General features: G+C 44.3%; 1 protein-coding gene across 20 annotated transcripts in view; it reads right to left on the bottom strand.

Annotated features, from left to right (window-relative positions):
- The window catches only part of KALRN (kalirin RhoGEF kinase), a 621,535-nt gene that overhangs the window by 36,551 nt on the left and 566,914 nt on the right, over positions 1–18,070 (bottom strand). For all 20 annotated transcript variants that reach the window (XM_081025698.1, XM_081025722.1, XM_081025696.1 and 17 more), the window contains 10 exons: positions 12,441–12,571; positions 10,654–10,720; positions 9,309–9,412; positions 9,056–9,125; positions 8,650–8,736; positions 7,730–7,822; positions 6,941–6,991; positions 6,004–6,081; positions 2,580–2,765; positions 2,024–2,195 (listed from right to left, as the gene is read on the bottom strand). In XM_081025698.1, coding sequence (XP_080881824.1) covers positions 2,024–2,195; positions 2,580–2,765; positions 6,004–6,081; positions 6,941–6,991; positions 7,730–7,822; positions 8,650–8,736; positions 9,056–9,125; positions 9,309–9,412; positions 10,654–10,720; positions 12,441–12,571 — 1,039 coding nt within the window. The remainder of the gene's footprint in view (positions 1–2,023; positions 2,196–2,579; positions 2,766–6,003; positions 6,082–6,940; positions 6,992–7,729; positions 7,823–8,649; positions 8,737–9,055; positions 9,126–9,308; positions 9,413–10,653; positions 10,721–12,440; positions 12,572–18,070) is intronic.

Below are 18,070 nucleotides of genomic sequence, written 5' to 3'. Positions count from 1 at the left end.
TCCTGTTTCTTTCTTTGCTTTGTTTGCTAGGGAGCTCACAGATAAATGTGTGCTCTAGCAACTATACTGCAGTTTTGTGGTTAAGAGACTAATTTTAAGTTATACAGTTCTGGGGTCAAGTCCTGTTCCATCACCTCCTATTTTTGTGACCTAGAACAAGTTTATTAACCTCTCTGAGTCTCTTTTTTCTCACCTGAAAAATACAGGATAGTAGTACTTACTTTTCCATGTAATATGAGGATTAATTATGCTAATACATGTGAAATGCTTTGTATTGTGCCTGGCACAGAGAATGGATTCACTATATGGAAGACATTATTGTTACTTCAATTATTTCTGGTTTCAATTTATTGTCCTACCTTATTATTCTTTCATCTTGTATTAATGAACTTATAAACCTCATTATTCCAACTTAGAATCAGAAATTCCTAATATAATGCAATTTAATGAATATATTATATGCACATATTTTTGCATAAGATTATTTTATTAACACAACTGTTATTTCAAAGTTGTATATTCAGACACCACAAAGTATACACAACTTTCATTACTATCCCTCAGGGCTGGCCTGGTATTTAATTTTAGATTTTTTAGAGTGAGAAAGAACCCTAGAGATCACTTAGTGTAAGTTTTTTTGTTTGTTTGTTTGTTTTTAAATCAAACTATTCTACAGTTGGGGGACCAAGGGGCATGATCCAAAAATTCTCTCAGTGAGTGTGAAATTGCTTTGAAGTCTTATGTTCTATCTTAAAAAGTCTTCTCATCCTGCTATATAATTTATTTTTATTTGTTTTAAAATAAACACAATGTTTTAAATCTCTTGTCATGGAGTAAAACTGACACTGTAGGGAGACGTGCCATGTTTTTCTGCTTCCAGGACTGCTGCTGGCACGCCATGGTACGTGCCAGCATGGGCCGAGTACATCATTTCTCCTTTTCACAAAATGAGCCAACTGACATCCAGAGAAATGTCATGACTTGCCAAGGTCCTCAACTAATATGTCACCTTCAATCTTTCCCCATAGTATTCAGGTCCATACTAGACATCCATCAAGTGCTCTATTTGCATCTTTTGAAAGAGTCTGGATTCCAGTACTGGCAAGAAGAGGTGACGCAGTGGAGGGTGGGCCCATATGTGCGTGCACTCACAGGTATGCGCATACAGAACTATGTATTTATTGAGACTTCAGGTTTACTTTGTTACTGGTCACACTTTGCCTTCAACTTCAGGCTCCGTTTCTGCTCAGAGAGACTTTTGAGCTCATCACTCAGCAGATCAGTACTAGTTTAGAAACTGTACGTCTCCTGGCCAAACTCAAAGTGAAGAAAATCCAGCAGGGAATAAAAATAAAGAAATGTAAACGAGGTAGCAAGTCCCCCTCATTTCAGTTCACACCGCCCATTAGGGGACTCCTGCAGGGTCTGTAGACATCTACAATCTCTGCGTATCGCCAATTTGTTCTGGGAAGTTTTAAGGGATTGCTGAAATTTAGAGTGCACTCAGCTCTCATTTGTAAGTGCTAATGTCACCAAGCAGGATGACTTATCCAGGCTCTCACACTGTTGGGAGCAGAGGGGGCATCTTGAACAGATCAGTCTAACTCCCAGTTATCTCTAGATAGCAGTAGAGAACTTGTGAGAGGACCAGCCATTAGCCACCAAATGGGGAGACATATCATTGATAGTCGGCCCCTAAAAGAAAGAGAATGTGCCCATCTCAGACTTTTGCCCCAATTCTTACCAGCTGGTAATGGTGGCCACAAGGTATCTATGCTATGTGTAGGCTCTAAGAGAATATCCCTTCTTTTGGAAAGATGGGGCTTCTTTATCATGCTCCATCTGTTCCACTTGCAGATTCAGGTTCATAAAAATTCTAAACAAAGTATTTCTGGAAACGACAAAGCTCGAGTCCATATAAAATGTGATCTGGGCTCATAACTCACCATGAGCCAGACAAGGAAGCTCAGAGGTATGGGGTCCGCTACAACGGTCCTACCCGGAGGCCAGGCCCAGTACCCACCATTTAAGAAGTCTCGCTGTGTTTCTAAGACTTGATTGATGTCCTGCACCCATGCCTGCTGGATGTCAGCATTGGCGGCTTGCAGAATGACCCTCTCCGAAGTCTCCCTGTTCATGAGGGCAAACTTGCAGGGGTCGCTGTCTACATTCTCTTCCAGGACCAAGTAATTCATCTGGAAGATAGCAAGTTGATCATTTTCATATTTAAGTGATTTAACAAAGTTCCTCAAAGTTTATATTTCAGTAGACATATTACAGTTCCTCAAAGTTTATATTTCAGGAGACTTTTCCAAATTTTTGCCCTGGATCTAATAGCTAACTACTATGGTTTCTGTCTTTGAATGACATGATCTGGGAGAAGCTGTCAGATGCTGCTACAGACTGGCTCTCAGCCTGTCACTTTCTCTCAAGACACTCAACCTTCACGCCTGAACATCATTAGGCTGAAAGGTCTTCAGTGGTCTGGACCCCCACTCATTCCAGCGCCTGTGTCTTAGAGAAGCAGTTTCCCCCAACTGGCTCTTCCTTGTCCCTTCTCATCCCCACTGGGTCCTCACCTTGATGCTCCTTTTGAACATATAGCCCGGGGTAAGGGATCCCTTCCTGAGCAGTTCACTGAAGATGACAATTTGTTCAAAGAGGAACACGCGCCTCTCCTTGGTCCGGGACTGCATGCCCGCGTCCAGCTCAATCACGTAGAACGTGTCCTGCTGCAGCAGCTTCCCCTGAGCAGTCAGGGTGCCCTGGTGGAAAGAAGTGCTGGGGTGAAGTAGGTGAAAAATGAGGAGACGGCCACAGTCCCCTGGGCCCACAGATTCCCTCCTCAGGGGACAAGGACAGCAGACCTGATACCAACAGCCTCGGGGCTCTAGTAAGAGACTGAATGAGGAGCCACCCATTCATGTAGGGCAGGCACAAAGGCCTGAAGGGAGACGGAAGGAAGACTATAGCACCACTAGGAAGCAGCTCCAGGAAAATGCCAGGAGGAAGGTAAAATTATTAGCCAGACAGATGTTCTGAAATTATCCTGCCCTTCTTGTTTTTTATTAGGAGAACAGCAAGTAGGTGCCACTTGGAGCTAGCAGTGGCTTTTCTGTCTTTGGAACTCTGAGAAGCATGTCTGCCTGGCTCCCTTAGCACAAAGGCCAAGAACCTGGAGTCTTCTTGTGGCCATGAGCCTAGAACCAACCATGGCCAAGAGCAGTGACGTGGGCAGGACCACAAGTAATCTGATGAATTGGGCCTCTCCCTTCTCCTCCTATTATCTCAGGATGAAGAAATTCTGAAGTCTTAGTCTCCTGTTATAAATCAACAGGTAAAATTAGGGTCCCTTAGATAGGTGCCCTTATTTTTCTGGGTCCTGTAATCCTTCTTAAAATGCTCCAGCTACCAGGCCATTTGACACCCTCTAGGTGTGTGTAGGAGGTAGAGCCTATTTGGCTTGCCAGCTTCTAACCAGATTTTCAGAGACATCGTCACATCCTCAAAGAGAAAATGGCCCAACCCTGCAAGTCTTTACAAATGCTATCAGAGAGCCTTGCTTTTTCTATTGTTCTGTGACAAGACGCTGACATCTGAGACAGAAGCCAGAGGGCCTCCTCTGAACTGCACTCTCTCAGGTGATGATTTTTGCCCTTCAGTGCAAATGTGGGCCATTTTCTGCATGTGATACCATATTCCAAACATTATCCAGCACATGCGTCATTTTTCTTTCATGTTCTCAAGAAACACCTGCCTCTGCTTGGATCATGGCTCCTCACTGTCAAGGTGAGCAGCCAAACAGGCTTATCTCTACCCTCGTCCAAAGTTAATATAAAGCCAGTGACCCACTAGCCAGGAAAGCTCTAAAAGCTCAATTAATATTACATAAGAGCCTGACCCATGGGTTAGAACCTTGCCAATGCTAAAGGCAACGCTGGAGGATTTAAAAGGGAGGGAATCTAAGTGAAGGGGTTACCTTCTCCCTGGCCCCTAGCTCTGGACTTCAGAAGGCATGGGGGTCCCTGCATGATCCTTCCCAATTAGCTGAAGGAATACACAGCAGATTCTCTGGAGTTTGATGAAAAAAAGGAAATGGTGGTGCTTGATTTAAAAGAGAAAATAATTCCACACTCGTGTGTGTGGCCATTCACAGACACACACACACACACACACACTTCACAGTTCCTGTGAAGTCTAATCGGAGTCAGACAGCACAAATGCCATTCCTCCTGCCAGTGGTCAGTTCCTCCAGGGACCAAGAAAAAGTCGAGCCAGAGTCTGCTCAGAAAACATAGGGACATCAAGGTTTAAGAGCAAAAGGAATTACTTGGCTTATTCAGAATAGCCTCAGACCTGACACAACTCCAAGGGGAAAAATGTACATCTTCATCTACTATGACTAAAGAAACACTGTGCAAGAACTCAGGGTATATTTCTGCTGCATAACCCTGCTTAGTCTCATGCCTCGGGTCTACCGTGGAGAACCAGGCACCTATGGAAAATGCAATGAACAGCAAAGACCCTCCGCGTACTTCCTGGTCACAAAAAGCAATGGAAATCAGACAGGGACACCAGACTGTGCTGGAAGACACAGAAGACAAAAGAATTTGGCTCAAGGATACCATGAATCTAACTCAATAACCCAAGCCTGAATATAACGTCTCCTAAATTTACTTACGTATCAGTCTGACCTTCTATCTATTCTAGTCTAGCTCTTCTAGTTTAGCCAGAAAAAAAAAAAAAGGCTATTACTTTCTTTATCATCTCAACTTCCAGGAATCCCTTTTCTCCAAAAAGGAATCATGAAATCTTAGGCTGCAGGATTAGTGGGAAACAGGACTAGAAGATTCACATCTTTCTGCAGGGGCTCAACAACAACTGCGTACCAGTCAATAATTGTGTCAGTTCCAATTTTATCATATGACTATTCAAAACAGATTATGTTTAGTGAATACATGAGGTTTGGATATACGCTAATAACAGCCACTTATTAAGTTTAAATTACAAAAGTCAATTAGCTTTTCAAAGGTTCACCGTTATGGGTCGAACTGTATCCCCCTCCAATTCATAAGCTGAAATCTTAAGCCCAGTACTTCAGAATGTGATCTCTTATTGGGAGATAGGGTCCTCACAAAGGGAATCAATTTAAAGTGAGGTCATGATGGTGGTCCCTGACTGAGTAAGACTGGTGCCCTTTATTTATAAAAGTGGGGATTTGGGACACAGAGATATGCACAGAGGGAAGATGGTGTGAAGATACAGGAAGAATGTCACGTGAACATGAAAACAGCCATTTATAAGCCCAGGAGAGAGGCCTGAAAAGATCCTTCCCTCACAGCCCTCAAAAGGAACCACCTTTGCCTATCCCTTGATTTTGGACTTCTAGCTTATAGAAATGTGAGATGATAGATGTCGATTGTTTAAGCCATCCAGTCTGTGGTACTTTGTTACAGCAGCCATAGCAAACTAGTACATTCACTGAAACCAAAATCCTGGAGACATCTACCTATTTCTCCTAAGACATGATTGTCCTCTTCAGAGAACAGAAATGTGCCCTGTGACGATTTAGCTAACTAAAACGTTACCTACAAAGCCAGCCACTATATAGACCTGTTTCTTAGAAACATCCTCTCAAAAAATAGTGTTCCACTTTCTCTCTACTTCCATCACATAGTCTGTTCTCTCTCCCCCACATCCATAGCATTTCTCAAGCAAGAAAGAAGAGGGAAGAGGTCATTGCCAGGTCAACAGGTATAAAGAATTTTGGGTCCCCCTTGGGATTCTGACTCCAGCCTGGTGACTGCGCTGGAACTGCCTATGACTTCCCTACCACTGGATATTGTAAACCGATGTGTCCCCTAGGCCCCGGCATAAGGGAGCAGATGGTGAGTGAAGGGAGGCAGAGGAGGCAGGCACAGGGCTTCAAAGGGAGGGCGTCTCACAGCCTGGGTTCCTGCTGCCCAGAAGGGAGAGAGCTTCAGAGAATTCTTAAGGGCTCACCTCAAAGCCCTGCAGGCGTCCCAGATTCATCATGTCATTGCAGCGTTTTGGGACAAGGCACATTAACTCCACTGCTTTCTGTGGGAAAGAACAACAACAGCTCAGGAGAGGGAACAGCACCAGGGTAGGAAGCTCAGTGCTGGAAGACAGGGACCCTCCTTGGTTCTAGGAAAGAACACTGGTCCCTGCTGCCCACTCTCAGTGGAGTGTGGGATTGTTGTTCTAGGGAGGAGGGGGTTGGCCATCAGGACAGGGACTCCACGTGAATCAGTGACCACATGTAGGGAGAGTGGTCATCCCATCCTTTTCCTACATTCCCTTTATTGTTCATCGATTCTCTTTCCTACTGGTATGTTCTGTCTTCTCTCTCTGTTGCTTTCCAGCTTCCCAAGCAACAGCTTAGCCTGGCTTATGAAACACTAGAGGTTTTAACCAAAAATAACTGGCCGGAATGGTCTGTAGCCTTTCTGGCTTAAAATAATTCCTATGGTGACATTGTCTCAAAGGACTTCACTTAGGGAGTAATCCTTGGGGGCGGGGAAGGGAGTAAACATGGAAAACTTTATATGTTAGACTCAAATAGTACCTGGATTCATGGATAAAATTGTACTTTGAAATGCCTAGTGTCTGAAGGACGTTGGAGGGCTCAGTTATCCTCCTTTCCCATCACGTGTCACTGGGAGACACAAGGAGAATACCAGCGGGCCTAAGTTCTGGTCTAGCCCAGGACAGAATTCTCAAGTTCTAGAAAACTACGCAGTGCGTTCATTAATATTCACCATTCCTGATCCTGCTGAGCAGCTCTTTGCAAGGGGCTCTTCCTGTCTTACAGGAGGCAGCCTGGGCCCCCTGTCCTCCAGACACAATCTTTACCCTTTATAGACAGCCATCCAACAGTATCCCTAAGAACAGTCAGCATTACAAGCAGAAAACTCACCTCGATATCTGAACACTCCAAACCAGCTTTCTCGCTGTATCTCAGGAAGTCCTAGCAAGTCAGGGAGGCAGGGAAGGGTGTGGGGAGGGTGACATCAGTTAGGAAAACAGCCAGAGCACTATAAAAAACCTAGCATCACAAAAACCATGATAACACCCAGAAGACTTTCCTTCCCAACAGAGATGGCAACGCTTTGTACTGGTTGAGATATGAGGTCATGAGTCATACTGAGCATAATAGCTAGAGAAAACCCCCAGGATATTCGAAAATTCAAAACTATGAGAAAACGGAGAGAGAGAGGGAAGAAAGAGTGTGAGTGGAGAAGAACAAGGGATCATGAGAAGGAGTGGGAAAAAGAGAAGTTAAATCTCGCTTCCATTTACCTCATATTTCTGTAAGATAAACGGTTTTAAAAAGTAAACTATGAGCAATTTTAGTTTCTAAGGCCTTTCCTTATCTTTCTCCTTGTTATCCACTCAGATTGTATGGTCTTTTTATTTTTTTATTTTTTTGAAGTACCAAGTCAGTGCTGGTGACAAAGTAAGAAAGTGAATCGAAAAAAAGAAAAGGAAATAACAACCAACCTTAAAGGCAGGAGCAAGAGACATGCAATTTATTTGGGGGCAAAGCTGACACAAGTAACCAACAGATAAGATAAAAGCCCATACATGCCGCCCCATTAGCCCACAGGAAGTGTCGTGGAAACAGAACCTCAGGCTAACCTGCTCGCTAACGTGGAGCCCGTAAAGACCCTTCTCTAGCCCTGACCCAGACTCTCAGCTCTCTTACCTTGAGGAGCAGCTGATATTTTGTTATTCTCTGAATGGGCTTGATAAGGAAGTCACTAAGTGTCAGCCTTTGATTTATCTCCTGTTTCACCTCCTGGAATACAAAGGAGCTATGTTAGAAAAAAGGAACCTAAGACTTGGGATCCGGGTTCAGGGGAGGGAAGGCAAGTCTTCGCATTTGCCAGTCAAGTTTTAGACTCTTCAAACCACGCGAGAGGTACCGCACAACTGCTAATTTCTCATGAACCACGTATGACATATACTATCACCTTCGGCACTGCGAGCAGTTTCACACCATGTGACCTCACCCCAGTCCTGGGGAACAAGTTGGAATGGGTATTCTGTTCTCTCTACCAGTCCAGGGCCAAGTCAGGAACGAAGGGCTTCCCTAGGACACAACAAGCCTGGGGGGGCCTTCAACTCAGATCGGCAAACACTCCATTGAGGGCTCTTTCCAACCCATGGTGTTGCCTCTCCTCAAATAAACACTTGCAGGCTGGGGCAGAACAAACAGTTCGAGGTGCTTGACAGAACCTCTGGGAACGGAAGCAGAGACAATGAGGTGACGGCAAGCACCTCAAGAAGCAGGAGGGTCCTTAGCAAGCAGTCTCCAGAGACGGGTGAGGAAGAGTGTGGGCGTGGTCTGTTCTGGGGCCACGGCAGGCGACCCGGAGCTTCTGAAGCTCCTCCATGTCAGTCTTTCTGCACAAGGCTTCGAAAAGGAGTCTGCACACTGGGCTACCTCAGCTCCTCTCCAGCGGAGGCTTATGAGAATTTAACTAAGAAGCTAATGGCTCTGTTGAGGCAGCTCTCCCTGTCCAGAAGAGGTCACCAAGTGCTGTGTGGGGGCCACCTGAATGTGTTTGTCTGGGCCTGAGATGCTTCCCCGGACCCCAGTTTAGCAAAGCCCAAGCAGCTTACTTCAAAGTAGGCATCATACTCAGCAACGATGTACTCGGAGCGCGGCTTATTCTGGCAGTACCACACGTAGATGTGCAGCTTCCGCTCCTGCAGAGGCAGAGGGAAAGGCATTCAGGCACCTGTGCATACTGCTTGGTCTCAGACTCTAGGGGTACTATGCTTGTCTACACACAGGGAGAAGGGCAAAGATATGGTCCACATTTTGGGGATCCACAGAGGCAGTAAAACGTCAAGGAAAGAAGAATAAATGTAGCAGCAAGAGCCTATCGTCCAAACTGCCAAGAAAGTTAAAAAGCAACAACTCCGAGAAGGATAAGAAGGAAGAGCAGAGGAGAGGAGGAATTTTAAAATGCACATAAATGAGCCTGGTGGGAGGGGAGAGGGTTAGGCGCAGGGAAACACTCACATGTTTAATGAAGAGCTGTGCCAATCTTTCTTGCTCCTGGATACATTTTTCCAGTTCAGCCAGGAAAAAACTAAAAGGAGGGAGGAGATAAGAGAAGGAAGCCACATTCCTCAGCAATGTTTTATTTCTCAAGGCTGAGATAAATGACAGAAGACTCTCCCCAAACCCTGCCCCTAAGGTCAGATGCAAGGGGAGGAAGCGAGAGTCCCGGGTTCCCAGGACACCCCGATCCTTGGGACAAAGTAGCACTTACTCCTTATGCCAGTCATAAATCTGGTGAATATTTCCAAACACGATTTTATCCTTTCCTCGCATGTCCTCAGGGACACCCTTTTCTTCTATTCTCTTCATGAAGCCCTGGAGGGCAGAGGCAATGGTGAGGAGAGCATTTTCATGAGAAAGCTTTGTGGGCCAGGCGCCACACGGCAGCCCCACGCAAGCGCCCACTCTTTGCATGAGTTCAAGGGCAAGTGCTTCTGAGGTTTCTCATTATTCAACCAAGACTTTAGCCTCGTGCAGAGAGACAGACAAAACTTTTATGAAGTTCTGGGTCTCTTTGCCTCTAGCACCCTTAAGAAAGCAGAAGAAAGAAGAAAACAATCACCTGCTCCCTTCCCTTCTCCCAATCCAAGCCCCATACCTTAAGAGCTCAGAACTAGACACATCTGGCTTAGAAAGAAGTCTTAATGTGTTAATACATTAGACTCTGTAAAATGCTATCATATATAATCTCAATTCCGCTTTAAAGTCAAGTTTTGAGTTGCACAGGCGGAATTTATCACCATCTGACAAATGAGAAAGCCAAGGCACTGGGGTGTTATGTGATTTGTCTTATAGTCACACCACTGAGGTCTGACTCCCCTGGATCTCAGCCTCCAGATTCCCAAGCCCTCTCCATCTACGCTGACTGTACATGGAGGTGGCGCTACCTCTGCCTGCCCTATCCTTCCTGGGAGAAGAAAATAATTTTCTATAAGGTAGAATTCAGGTCCTCTATATGCCAGGTTAGTCTGTTTATCCGAGGTTCAGGATAAGCGAATACAAACCCTAAGTCAGCAGTTTCCTTAGGATGGGGATCTGTAGGTTCCACGTGGAACTGGCAAGTGATTCAGATATCAGGCAATTTTTAGACTTCACATTCTTTTGTTTAATGTGTTTAACAACAGGGCTCTAAGCCATCTAAATTATCCATTTACTTTCTTAGATTTTCTTATCCAAGTGTCTACATCCCACTAAAGTAAACCCCTATGGAGAGAGCACTGTTTTATTTACTATGAAGTTGACTCTGAACTGTGGACCTGTCAATCTTGCCTTATTGATGGTTTTTTCCTTTGTCCTGTCGGTAGCTCTAAGCAAGAGGCTACAACATTTGGGGCCCTACTTCCCTCTAAATCTCTCATAATATTTCAAGAGGAAAAGAGAAAAAAAAGACCTTATCTACATATTCTATTTGACCTATTACACATTTTTAGTTTCATTCCTGCAAATACCAAGAGAGAGTAAAATACATATCCTCAAGTTAAAACATCTTGGCCCAGGTAGGGTCCAACATGCCCCCGGTTCGGTGACCACAGACCCACCCTGAGCCATCTACTCACCTCCACCACAATCCCCAGATCCTTGACGTAGTCTTTCTCTGTCTGTACCAGCTCATTCAGGACAAACCTGAGAAAGAGATGAACAATGTGGGTACATCTTCACACTCAAGTTCACAGGAAAGTTACTCTGGCACGGTAATGACAAGACCACCAAAAGCCCGCCTACACTTGGCACCCGTCGGAAAGGTGCTTACTGGTGCTCTCTCTATAAGAGCCCCCACTGAATTGCTGAGGGCACCGAGGCCAAGAGGGCATTCCCAGATGGCACACAATAGTCAGAACGTCGCGGAGCCCAGCATTCTTCTTTCTATTCATTATGCTTCTTCCTTCCTCACCTATAACTGAGCAGTTGTACGGACACAGGGCAGAAAGAAGGACAACCAGTTTGGCAAAACTGAGTTATGAAAGCTTTGAGGCCAAGGGATCAACATGAGACTTCTTCCTTCATTGCTTAGCTCCCTTCTTGCCTTCACAAGAGGAGAAAGACATTTGTTTGATAACCACCCTTTGATGCCTCAGACATCAAGTGAAGCTTTTGAGATACAAAAGCTAGTTATTCAGATAGGTATCCATGGTAACTGGCTTGCAAAGCCCCCAGTCAAGACCCGCAAGACAGACTGCAGATATTCCAGAATCACAGCTTTGAATGAGCAACCTTCCTACCCCCACCAGATGTGGGATTTAACAATTTCAAGGACATTTGCTTTCTTGGTTTCTTTCTTGTTAATGATTTCTTCCTCTTGGAGCATTTACTTTGTGCCAGTTGCTTCATCTGAGTTTTCTCATGCTTATTACAAGGTAGGTATTGTAAGCTCTATTGTACGTAGATGAAAACACTCAGGCAGTATGCCCAAGAGGACAAAGTGAGTAGCAGAGCTGAGATTTGAACCCAGTTGTACAAGAGTCCAAGGAGTCTGTTCTTTCACTGTCGCCCGCTGCCTGGGAAACTACTCAGACTGGCTCTCTGGAGTCCCTCAGGCACCAAACCCAAACACTTGTCTTTCTGTCCAGACAGTAAAGAGCTGGACACAAAATACTCACGGCTGTGCACTGGGGTAGGCTAGGTGCTGTGTGTCTTACTGGAGTCTGACTCAGATTATCTAAGTCGGAGAGAGTTTTGCCTGGAGACACACAACTGAATTTTTGGTCCATGTAGCAGAAGGGATAAAGTTTTGACATGTCAAAGAGGGGCCCCAGCACCAGGGTTGTAACCGTTCTGTATCCAGGAAGAATATATCTAAAATTCTTCATCTATACAGCACAGAGAAGCCACCAAATCCCTGGGTCTGGGGCCTCGGGGCCTTGGGGAGGAAGCCAGAGGAACACATGCTTCTTTATCAGCATGTCCAGCACTGCTAACCAGCTCCCTCTCTCTAATACACACAATCCTGTGTTGTAGGCCACAGGAAGGAACTGGCAAGGCCAAATAAAAGCATTTAAATATATCCTTAGTTCAGCCTAAGTTACTGCTTAGAAGAAAGTGGTAAACGAAAACCCACAGGCAAGTTAGAGTGGGAATTTGGGGCTGGAAGGGCCCCCTGGAGAGGAAGTCCAGCTCTCTGTCTCCAGGTGATGTTTTTATCCTAAACTATCCACTGACCAATGGAAGGCTGTCTTGGGCTTTCCAGCCTCGAGGGAAGGGGACTGGACCAGACGCAACTAGTGGAGCTGGCATCACTTCTCTTGAAGGATCTAATTCTCTAATTCTCCCCAAACTTCCTGCAACCTTTGCCCATCATCCACTGCATACACACCACACCAGGGTCGCATATGGGGAAGCCACTTACATCCTGCCCCTCAGGGCCTTGGCTTTCTGTTCTTCTTCCAGGTTTCTAGTGGGTGTGGGCGGGGTCATCCCCTCATTCAGGCAGCCTGCAGGGTCTTTCAAGCTTCCCCGGTAGGAGCCTCCTTCTAGGCTCTGGGAGAGAAGAATAAATAGCCTTAAAGAAGCATACACTGAGAAGTCACCCTGTGTCCCCCCAGTCTAGCCATAGGAAACTTGGGAGATGAGTAGCCAAGGCTCTTCTCACCCACCCTCAGTGAAGCCCCAGAAAACCAGAGACTCCCATCTTCCTGCAGCAGGGAGCCCAGAGCTTCCTGCCACCGTCTCAGGCCATCAGCACGTGCTTGGCGTCATATGCTGCCAATTTCCCAGACATAATGAAAATTGTCAGTGTGACTTATCTCTGGGTAAGAGCTCCAAACTGATCCTCGAAACTCTACACTAAACAGTCAGACAAGAAAATCAATTGTAGGAGCATTAAATGCAAATGATAAGGGGAAGGTGGTGACAGAAAAACTAGTTTGGTAAAACCATGTTTGTTTAATCAGCTACGATTGTTTTTTTGAAGAGGTCAATAGATTTAGTCTTTTCTAAAAACATCTTTGCTAAGGTCATTTACCAAGGGCTTTCTTTCATGTATTAACCACTTTCATTTCTTTTAATTAAGTTGCTGCAGGATTAAGAAACAAATTAAAGGGATTAATAGGGGACTCTGGAAAGAGGGAAGCGGAAAGGCTTCTAAGCCAAGATTGGCTAGTGACTGGGTGACTTTAAGTGAGGCAGCTCAAGTTGTTATATGCTTCAGTTGTCCTCAATTTTCAAATCAGAATGCTCCTTTCTACAGATTTTTAAGGACTAAACAGAGACAATAGTAGTACAACCCCTTGAAAAATTAAAAATACTCCACAAATGATGAGTTCCCTCCCACCATGGGGGAAACTGTTGACAATAAGGAAACTCAAAATGGAGTCAATTACCACCCTTTTTCCCCCTTCCCCTCTGGTAACCACCAAACCTATGTAACTTTACTAACAATTGTCACCCCAATGAACTTTAATTGAAAAAAAAATGAAGTCAATCTGTCAATCTGAACATTTTCACAAGTGCCTTGGAAGAAAGATCACACAGTAACACTCAGCATTTCGTTATGCAAATTGGCAGAAGCAATGAGGATAAAGAGTATGACTGGAGATCAAGGTCAAGGTGGGCAACAGAAAAACAAATCACCATACAAAATGCTTGTCGCCAACAGCCACTGTGGCTACAGGGAAAGGCTGCATTTCCATAGTCTTTGAAAACATCAGCCCTAAGCTTAAAGTCACAAAGACCAAAAAGCGTTCAAAAAGGCAGCAGGAACAGAAGACTTCAGCTAGGCCTTAACCTGCACTTGGAGCATCTGCCAGGAACTCTCTTAGCTGTTGTATTTCAACCTAGGACAAACAGAGGTAGAAAAAGTCCAGGGAAATGAAAACAAAAAGTGAAGAGGGGCTCATTGGGCCACTAGATGAAAACAGGTAGAGCATATTAAGAGTTGAAACTGAAAAACTGAAAACTAAGAAGAGATGTCAACCTTCTGTCCCCCTACTTTATCCCCAAATAAATAGAATGAGCCAAGGGCCAAATATGAGTTTGTTACCAACACTAGAAACTAGAATTAAGAGGACAGGGTCTTTAAGCTTGAGAAATAGAATTTCTTTTAACTTGACAGGAAGGTATTTTATAGAACAAGTAATCAACTATGGAAGTTGTTATCCAGAGAAGCAGCATAGGCTAAAAATATAGAAAGGTCAAGAAGAGTTTAGCTAAATTTATAGGTTCAGGATCTGTAACCAGTTATTAAGGAAATGAGTGTCTGGTGCTGAGGCCTGAGAAGCCACCGGACAGGCAGGCTTTCCAATGACATGTGACATGCCTCCTGGTGCCATCACCAGAGACAGGCTCCCCAGGCAGATGGACGCAGCTGGTGATTGATCTGATTACATGCCTTTTACTTCCCTTCCCCTCTCCCCATTGTCCTGTTACAATCTTTGTTCTGCAGACAGTTGGCTAAAAGGACGCTGGTGGCAAGGCCTAAAAATCAGGCTTATATCTCTGCCTACAAGGCTCTCCTATGGAACATCCAGCTTGGCGAGGTCCACTCTCAACTCTTCTACAGAGTGGACATCTGATTAGTCCAAAGTGTCATGAAGAAAAATACATTCCATCTCTTCCTGCCGGACCTGCTACATGAGCCAAAATGCCCAAGCATCTCCAGGGAAGCCCACGCTGAGAAGGGCAGAAGCTATGAGAGAGGAAGAAGAGAGAAGTAAAAGGTCTCGCTAAGCTGTATGCTGGGTAGTCAGCTTCAAATAATGACACTGGCTGTAAATACTTATAATAATTCAAGGACTTGGCTACCTGTGCTAGAGTTGGCATCCTGGGTCCCAGCCAAGGGCCACGAGGGGTGACCTGCAACTGTCTGTGCTGCTCCTGGGGGACACAGGCCGTGGTGGCTGGTTGATGAGTGGTGGCTGTGCAGCCACAGGGTAGACTTCTGTCTTGCTGGGGCTCAGGCTACAACAGCCTCAGTAGACAAAGGAAAAGGTGTACAAAGGAGGGAGCAACAAACATTGCACAATGGGTGTTCCTGTAGTTGGTCCAAGGTCAGGGAACAGAAATGCAAATAGAATTCAAAAAAGTAGGCTAAGTGAGGAGGAAGGCTGTCCCCATGTTAAAAACGAACACATTTCCTGTCTGCTGGGTCTTGGACCATGTACCCATAAACGCCCTTCCTCTGGGCTCCTATACCACCCTTTACACACCTCTTATACAGAATCCATTGCACAGTATTGTACCCGATCATTTGTGCTAAAGCAAAGATGTATTGAGCACATACTACATACTGAATATTTGCAAAGTGCTGGAGAAACACAGATGAGTAAGATATGGTTTCTTGGCCTCCATAATCTAAGCTACAATGGGTGTTCTTCTAGACAGAAAAGGTACCGTGGATGATGAAAAAAAGAGTAGGCAGCTCTATGGTGGGGTGAAGAGGAAAGGGAAAGGCTTATTGAAAGAGGCAACATTGAATGGAATACTGAGAAATGAAAAAGATTTTATTGGATATACCAATGGGAGAACATTCCAGGCAGGAGCAGCATTATGAGTAAAGGATCAAGTTGTGAAACTACATAGAGCAGCCCAAGCTGAAAGCTTTCTGGTAGAGGCAGGATATAGGGTATTAAGTTGGGAGGGTGGGTTGGCAAGTAATGGTATTATGTGAGTTGGGGATGAGTCCGTACTAGGGAAAGAAGAGGTGAGGAATGAAATAGATAACCCTGGAGAAGTATGCAGTCATGTAATCATAAGGAGCCTGGTGTGTGGCATTAAGAAGAAGAGACTTCACCTTCTGATAACAATGAGGGGAGAATTTTAAGTAGAGAAGTAACATGACTGAATTTAAGTTTTACAAAGATTAGTCTAATGTTCATACGAGCTTTTCATGATTTGGGAAAATGTCTTTGATATGGTAGTAAAGGAAAACAGGACTTAAATGTTATACTCAATATTATTAACTACATTATTTTAAAAAGGGTCTGGAAGAAAACATATTTAAAACAACATTGAATATGTCTAGATGGCGATATTAAGAGTGATATAATTTGGAGCGGAAGCCTTGGGGGAGTCATGACCATGCGACCATAAAGCACCAAGGGCAGCTTTGAAACTCAGAGACACAAGGGATCTCATTGCTTTCAGGTGGAGCTAGGAGGCCAAATGAATTCTAAATGCAAAATCTGGTGCCATCTCTTGAGCAACCAAAACAGAAAAAAAAAATAAAATCAAGCCCTAGACTGAAAAGTCGAAGTATAATAGATACTCCTGTAAAATTTCCACGCTCTAAATTGGAAAGGATCTTATTAGTTCGTCCTATACTGAACTAAGATAACTTCCACCCACGGTTTATTTTCACCCTCTGGAGCACAAGAGTTGAGATTAACCCTTCTTGCCCACGACAGTGCTCAGTTATTAGAAGACAGCTCTCACATGTCTTCTCTCTCCTAACTTCTCTCCGTACTTAACCTTGGTTTCTTTAGTTTTCTTTCAAATGACATGGACTCCATGGGACTGGTTCCCTCCTCTGGGGAGACTTACACTGAGTTCAGAAACGTTCGGAAATGCCGAGTTCAGAACCTGATACATGACTCACACACAACTCATGATAGGTGTGGTCTGGAGAGCTTTGAGTACAATGGGGCTACTACTCCACTTGATCTGTACATTGTACTCTCATTAATCCAGCCTATGACCCACACTGCCTACTTTGGCAGCCATCACACTGTTGGACTTACCGTCAAATAAAAACTCCAGATCTTTTACGGGCTCTAGATCTCACCCACTTATAAGCTAAAGAGCTGATGAGGAATAGGAATACAAATCTCGAAGGTGAAAAGCAACTCAGTATTCTCAAATGTGGATGAGGAAACAAACACCTACTGTTGGCTCCCCCACAGTGGGTACAGATGGGGATGGGAAGAAAGAGAAAGTACAGGAAAGGACAGAGAACTGAATTTTGGTGAGAAGATTCTGAGAAACCAACTACTGCTCCCTCATTCCTTGCTGTGATATGGGTTGGTTTTATATGTTCGACCAAATAAATATTTATAATGCTGGTCCTCAAGAAGAAGTTATTGGTAGAAGAAGTTGTGAAAGCTCTTATGGTAAATTTCCCAAAGGAAAGGGAAGGGCCATTCACCAGAGAAGGGCCATTCATCCAAAGACATTTGTTGAGAGCCTGTTACGCGATCAGTCAACTCCACCACGATTCTACACTTCCTTTCCTTTGGGAAATTTGCTCTGATGGGACTTCTGAATATCTACTCTTATATATTTAACACCAGACCCATTGATCGCACAAACTAGAGGCCTGCAGAGACCCCCAACAGTACTAAGGTGAGCAGTAGTAGTAGGAAAAAGGTAATCCAAAATATGAAAAACCACAGACTTTTGGAAACAAAAGCGTGTACTTGTGCAAGTGTAAAAGGATCCTGTACGAGTATGCTAAAGAGGAGGAGAAAATAATATTCTAAATGACAAATCATTATCTGGGGAGGTAAGCTGCAAATGAACAGATTATTTTAAGGTATTTTAACAAGTAGCACAACAGAACCACCTCAGAGCTGTCCCAGGCAGTGTGTGGCTTACACAGTGAATTCCATGGGACTGCAGAAGAAATCTGGCGTTGGCTGGTCAGGGAAGCCCTTGTCAAGAGATGAGATTTGTGTGGGACCTTGAAGGACTATTATGCTTTAGATAAGCAAAAATAAGAGAAGTGGGGTTGTATGACCAGAAATTTAGAGACAGGAAAGCCAAATGTGTGTTTAGGGATAGTGAAGAAAACAATTTGGTTGCAACAGAGTGCATCAACTGGAATAATAAGTGGACAGGTTGGAGAAGAGGCTACAAAACATTAGAATTTGGGGTAAATGTGGACTTTCTCTACAGGCCAGTGATTTCTGAATTTGGTTATATACCGCTATCCGTATATTTTGGTCATGCACTCCCAAAGCCTGTAACTTATTTATAAATTATGTATCTGTGCCACTGTATAATTATTATTTACACACACAAAATCATTTCAAAATGATGAGATAA

This window comes from Rhinolophus hipposideros (genome assembly GCF_964194185.1).
Source record: "Rhinolophus hipposideros genome assembly, chromosome: 2".
NCBI classification, from domain to species: domain Eukaryota; kingdom Metazoa; phylum Chordata; class Mammalia; order Chiroptera; family Rhinolophidae; genus Rhinolophus; species Rhinolophus hipposideros.
Note: the sequence above shows the minus strand (reverse complement) of the source record. Positions and strands in the feature narration are given on the sequence as shown.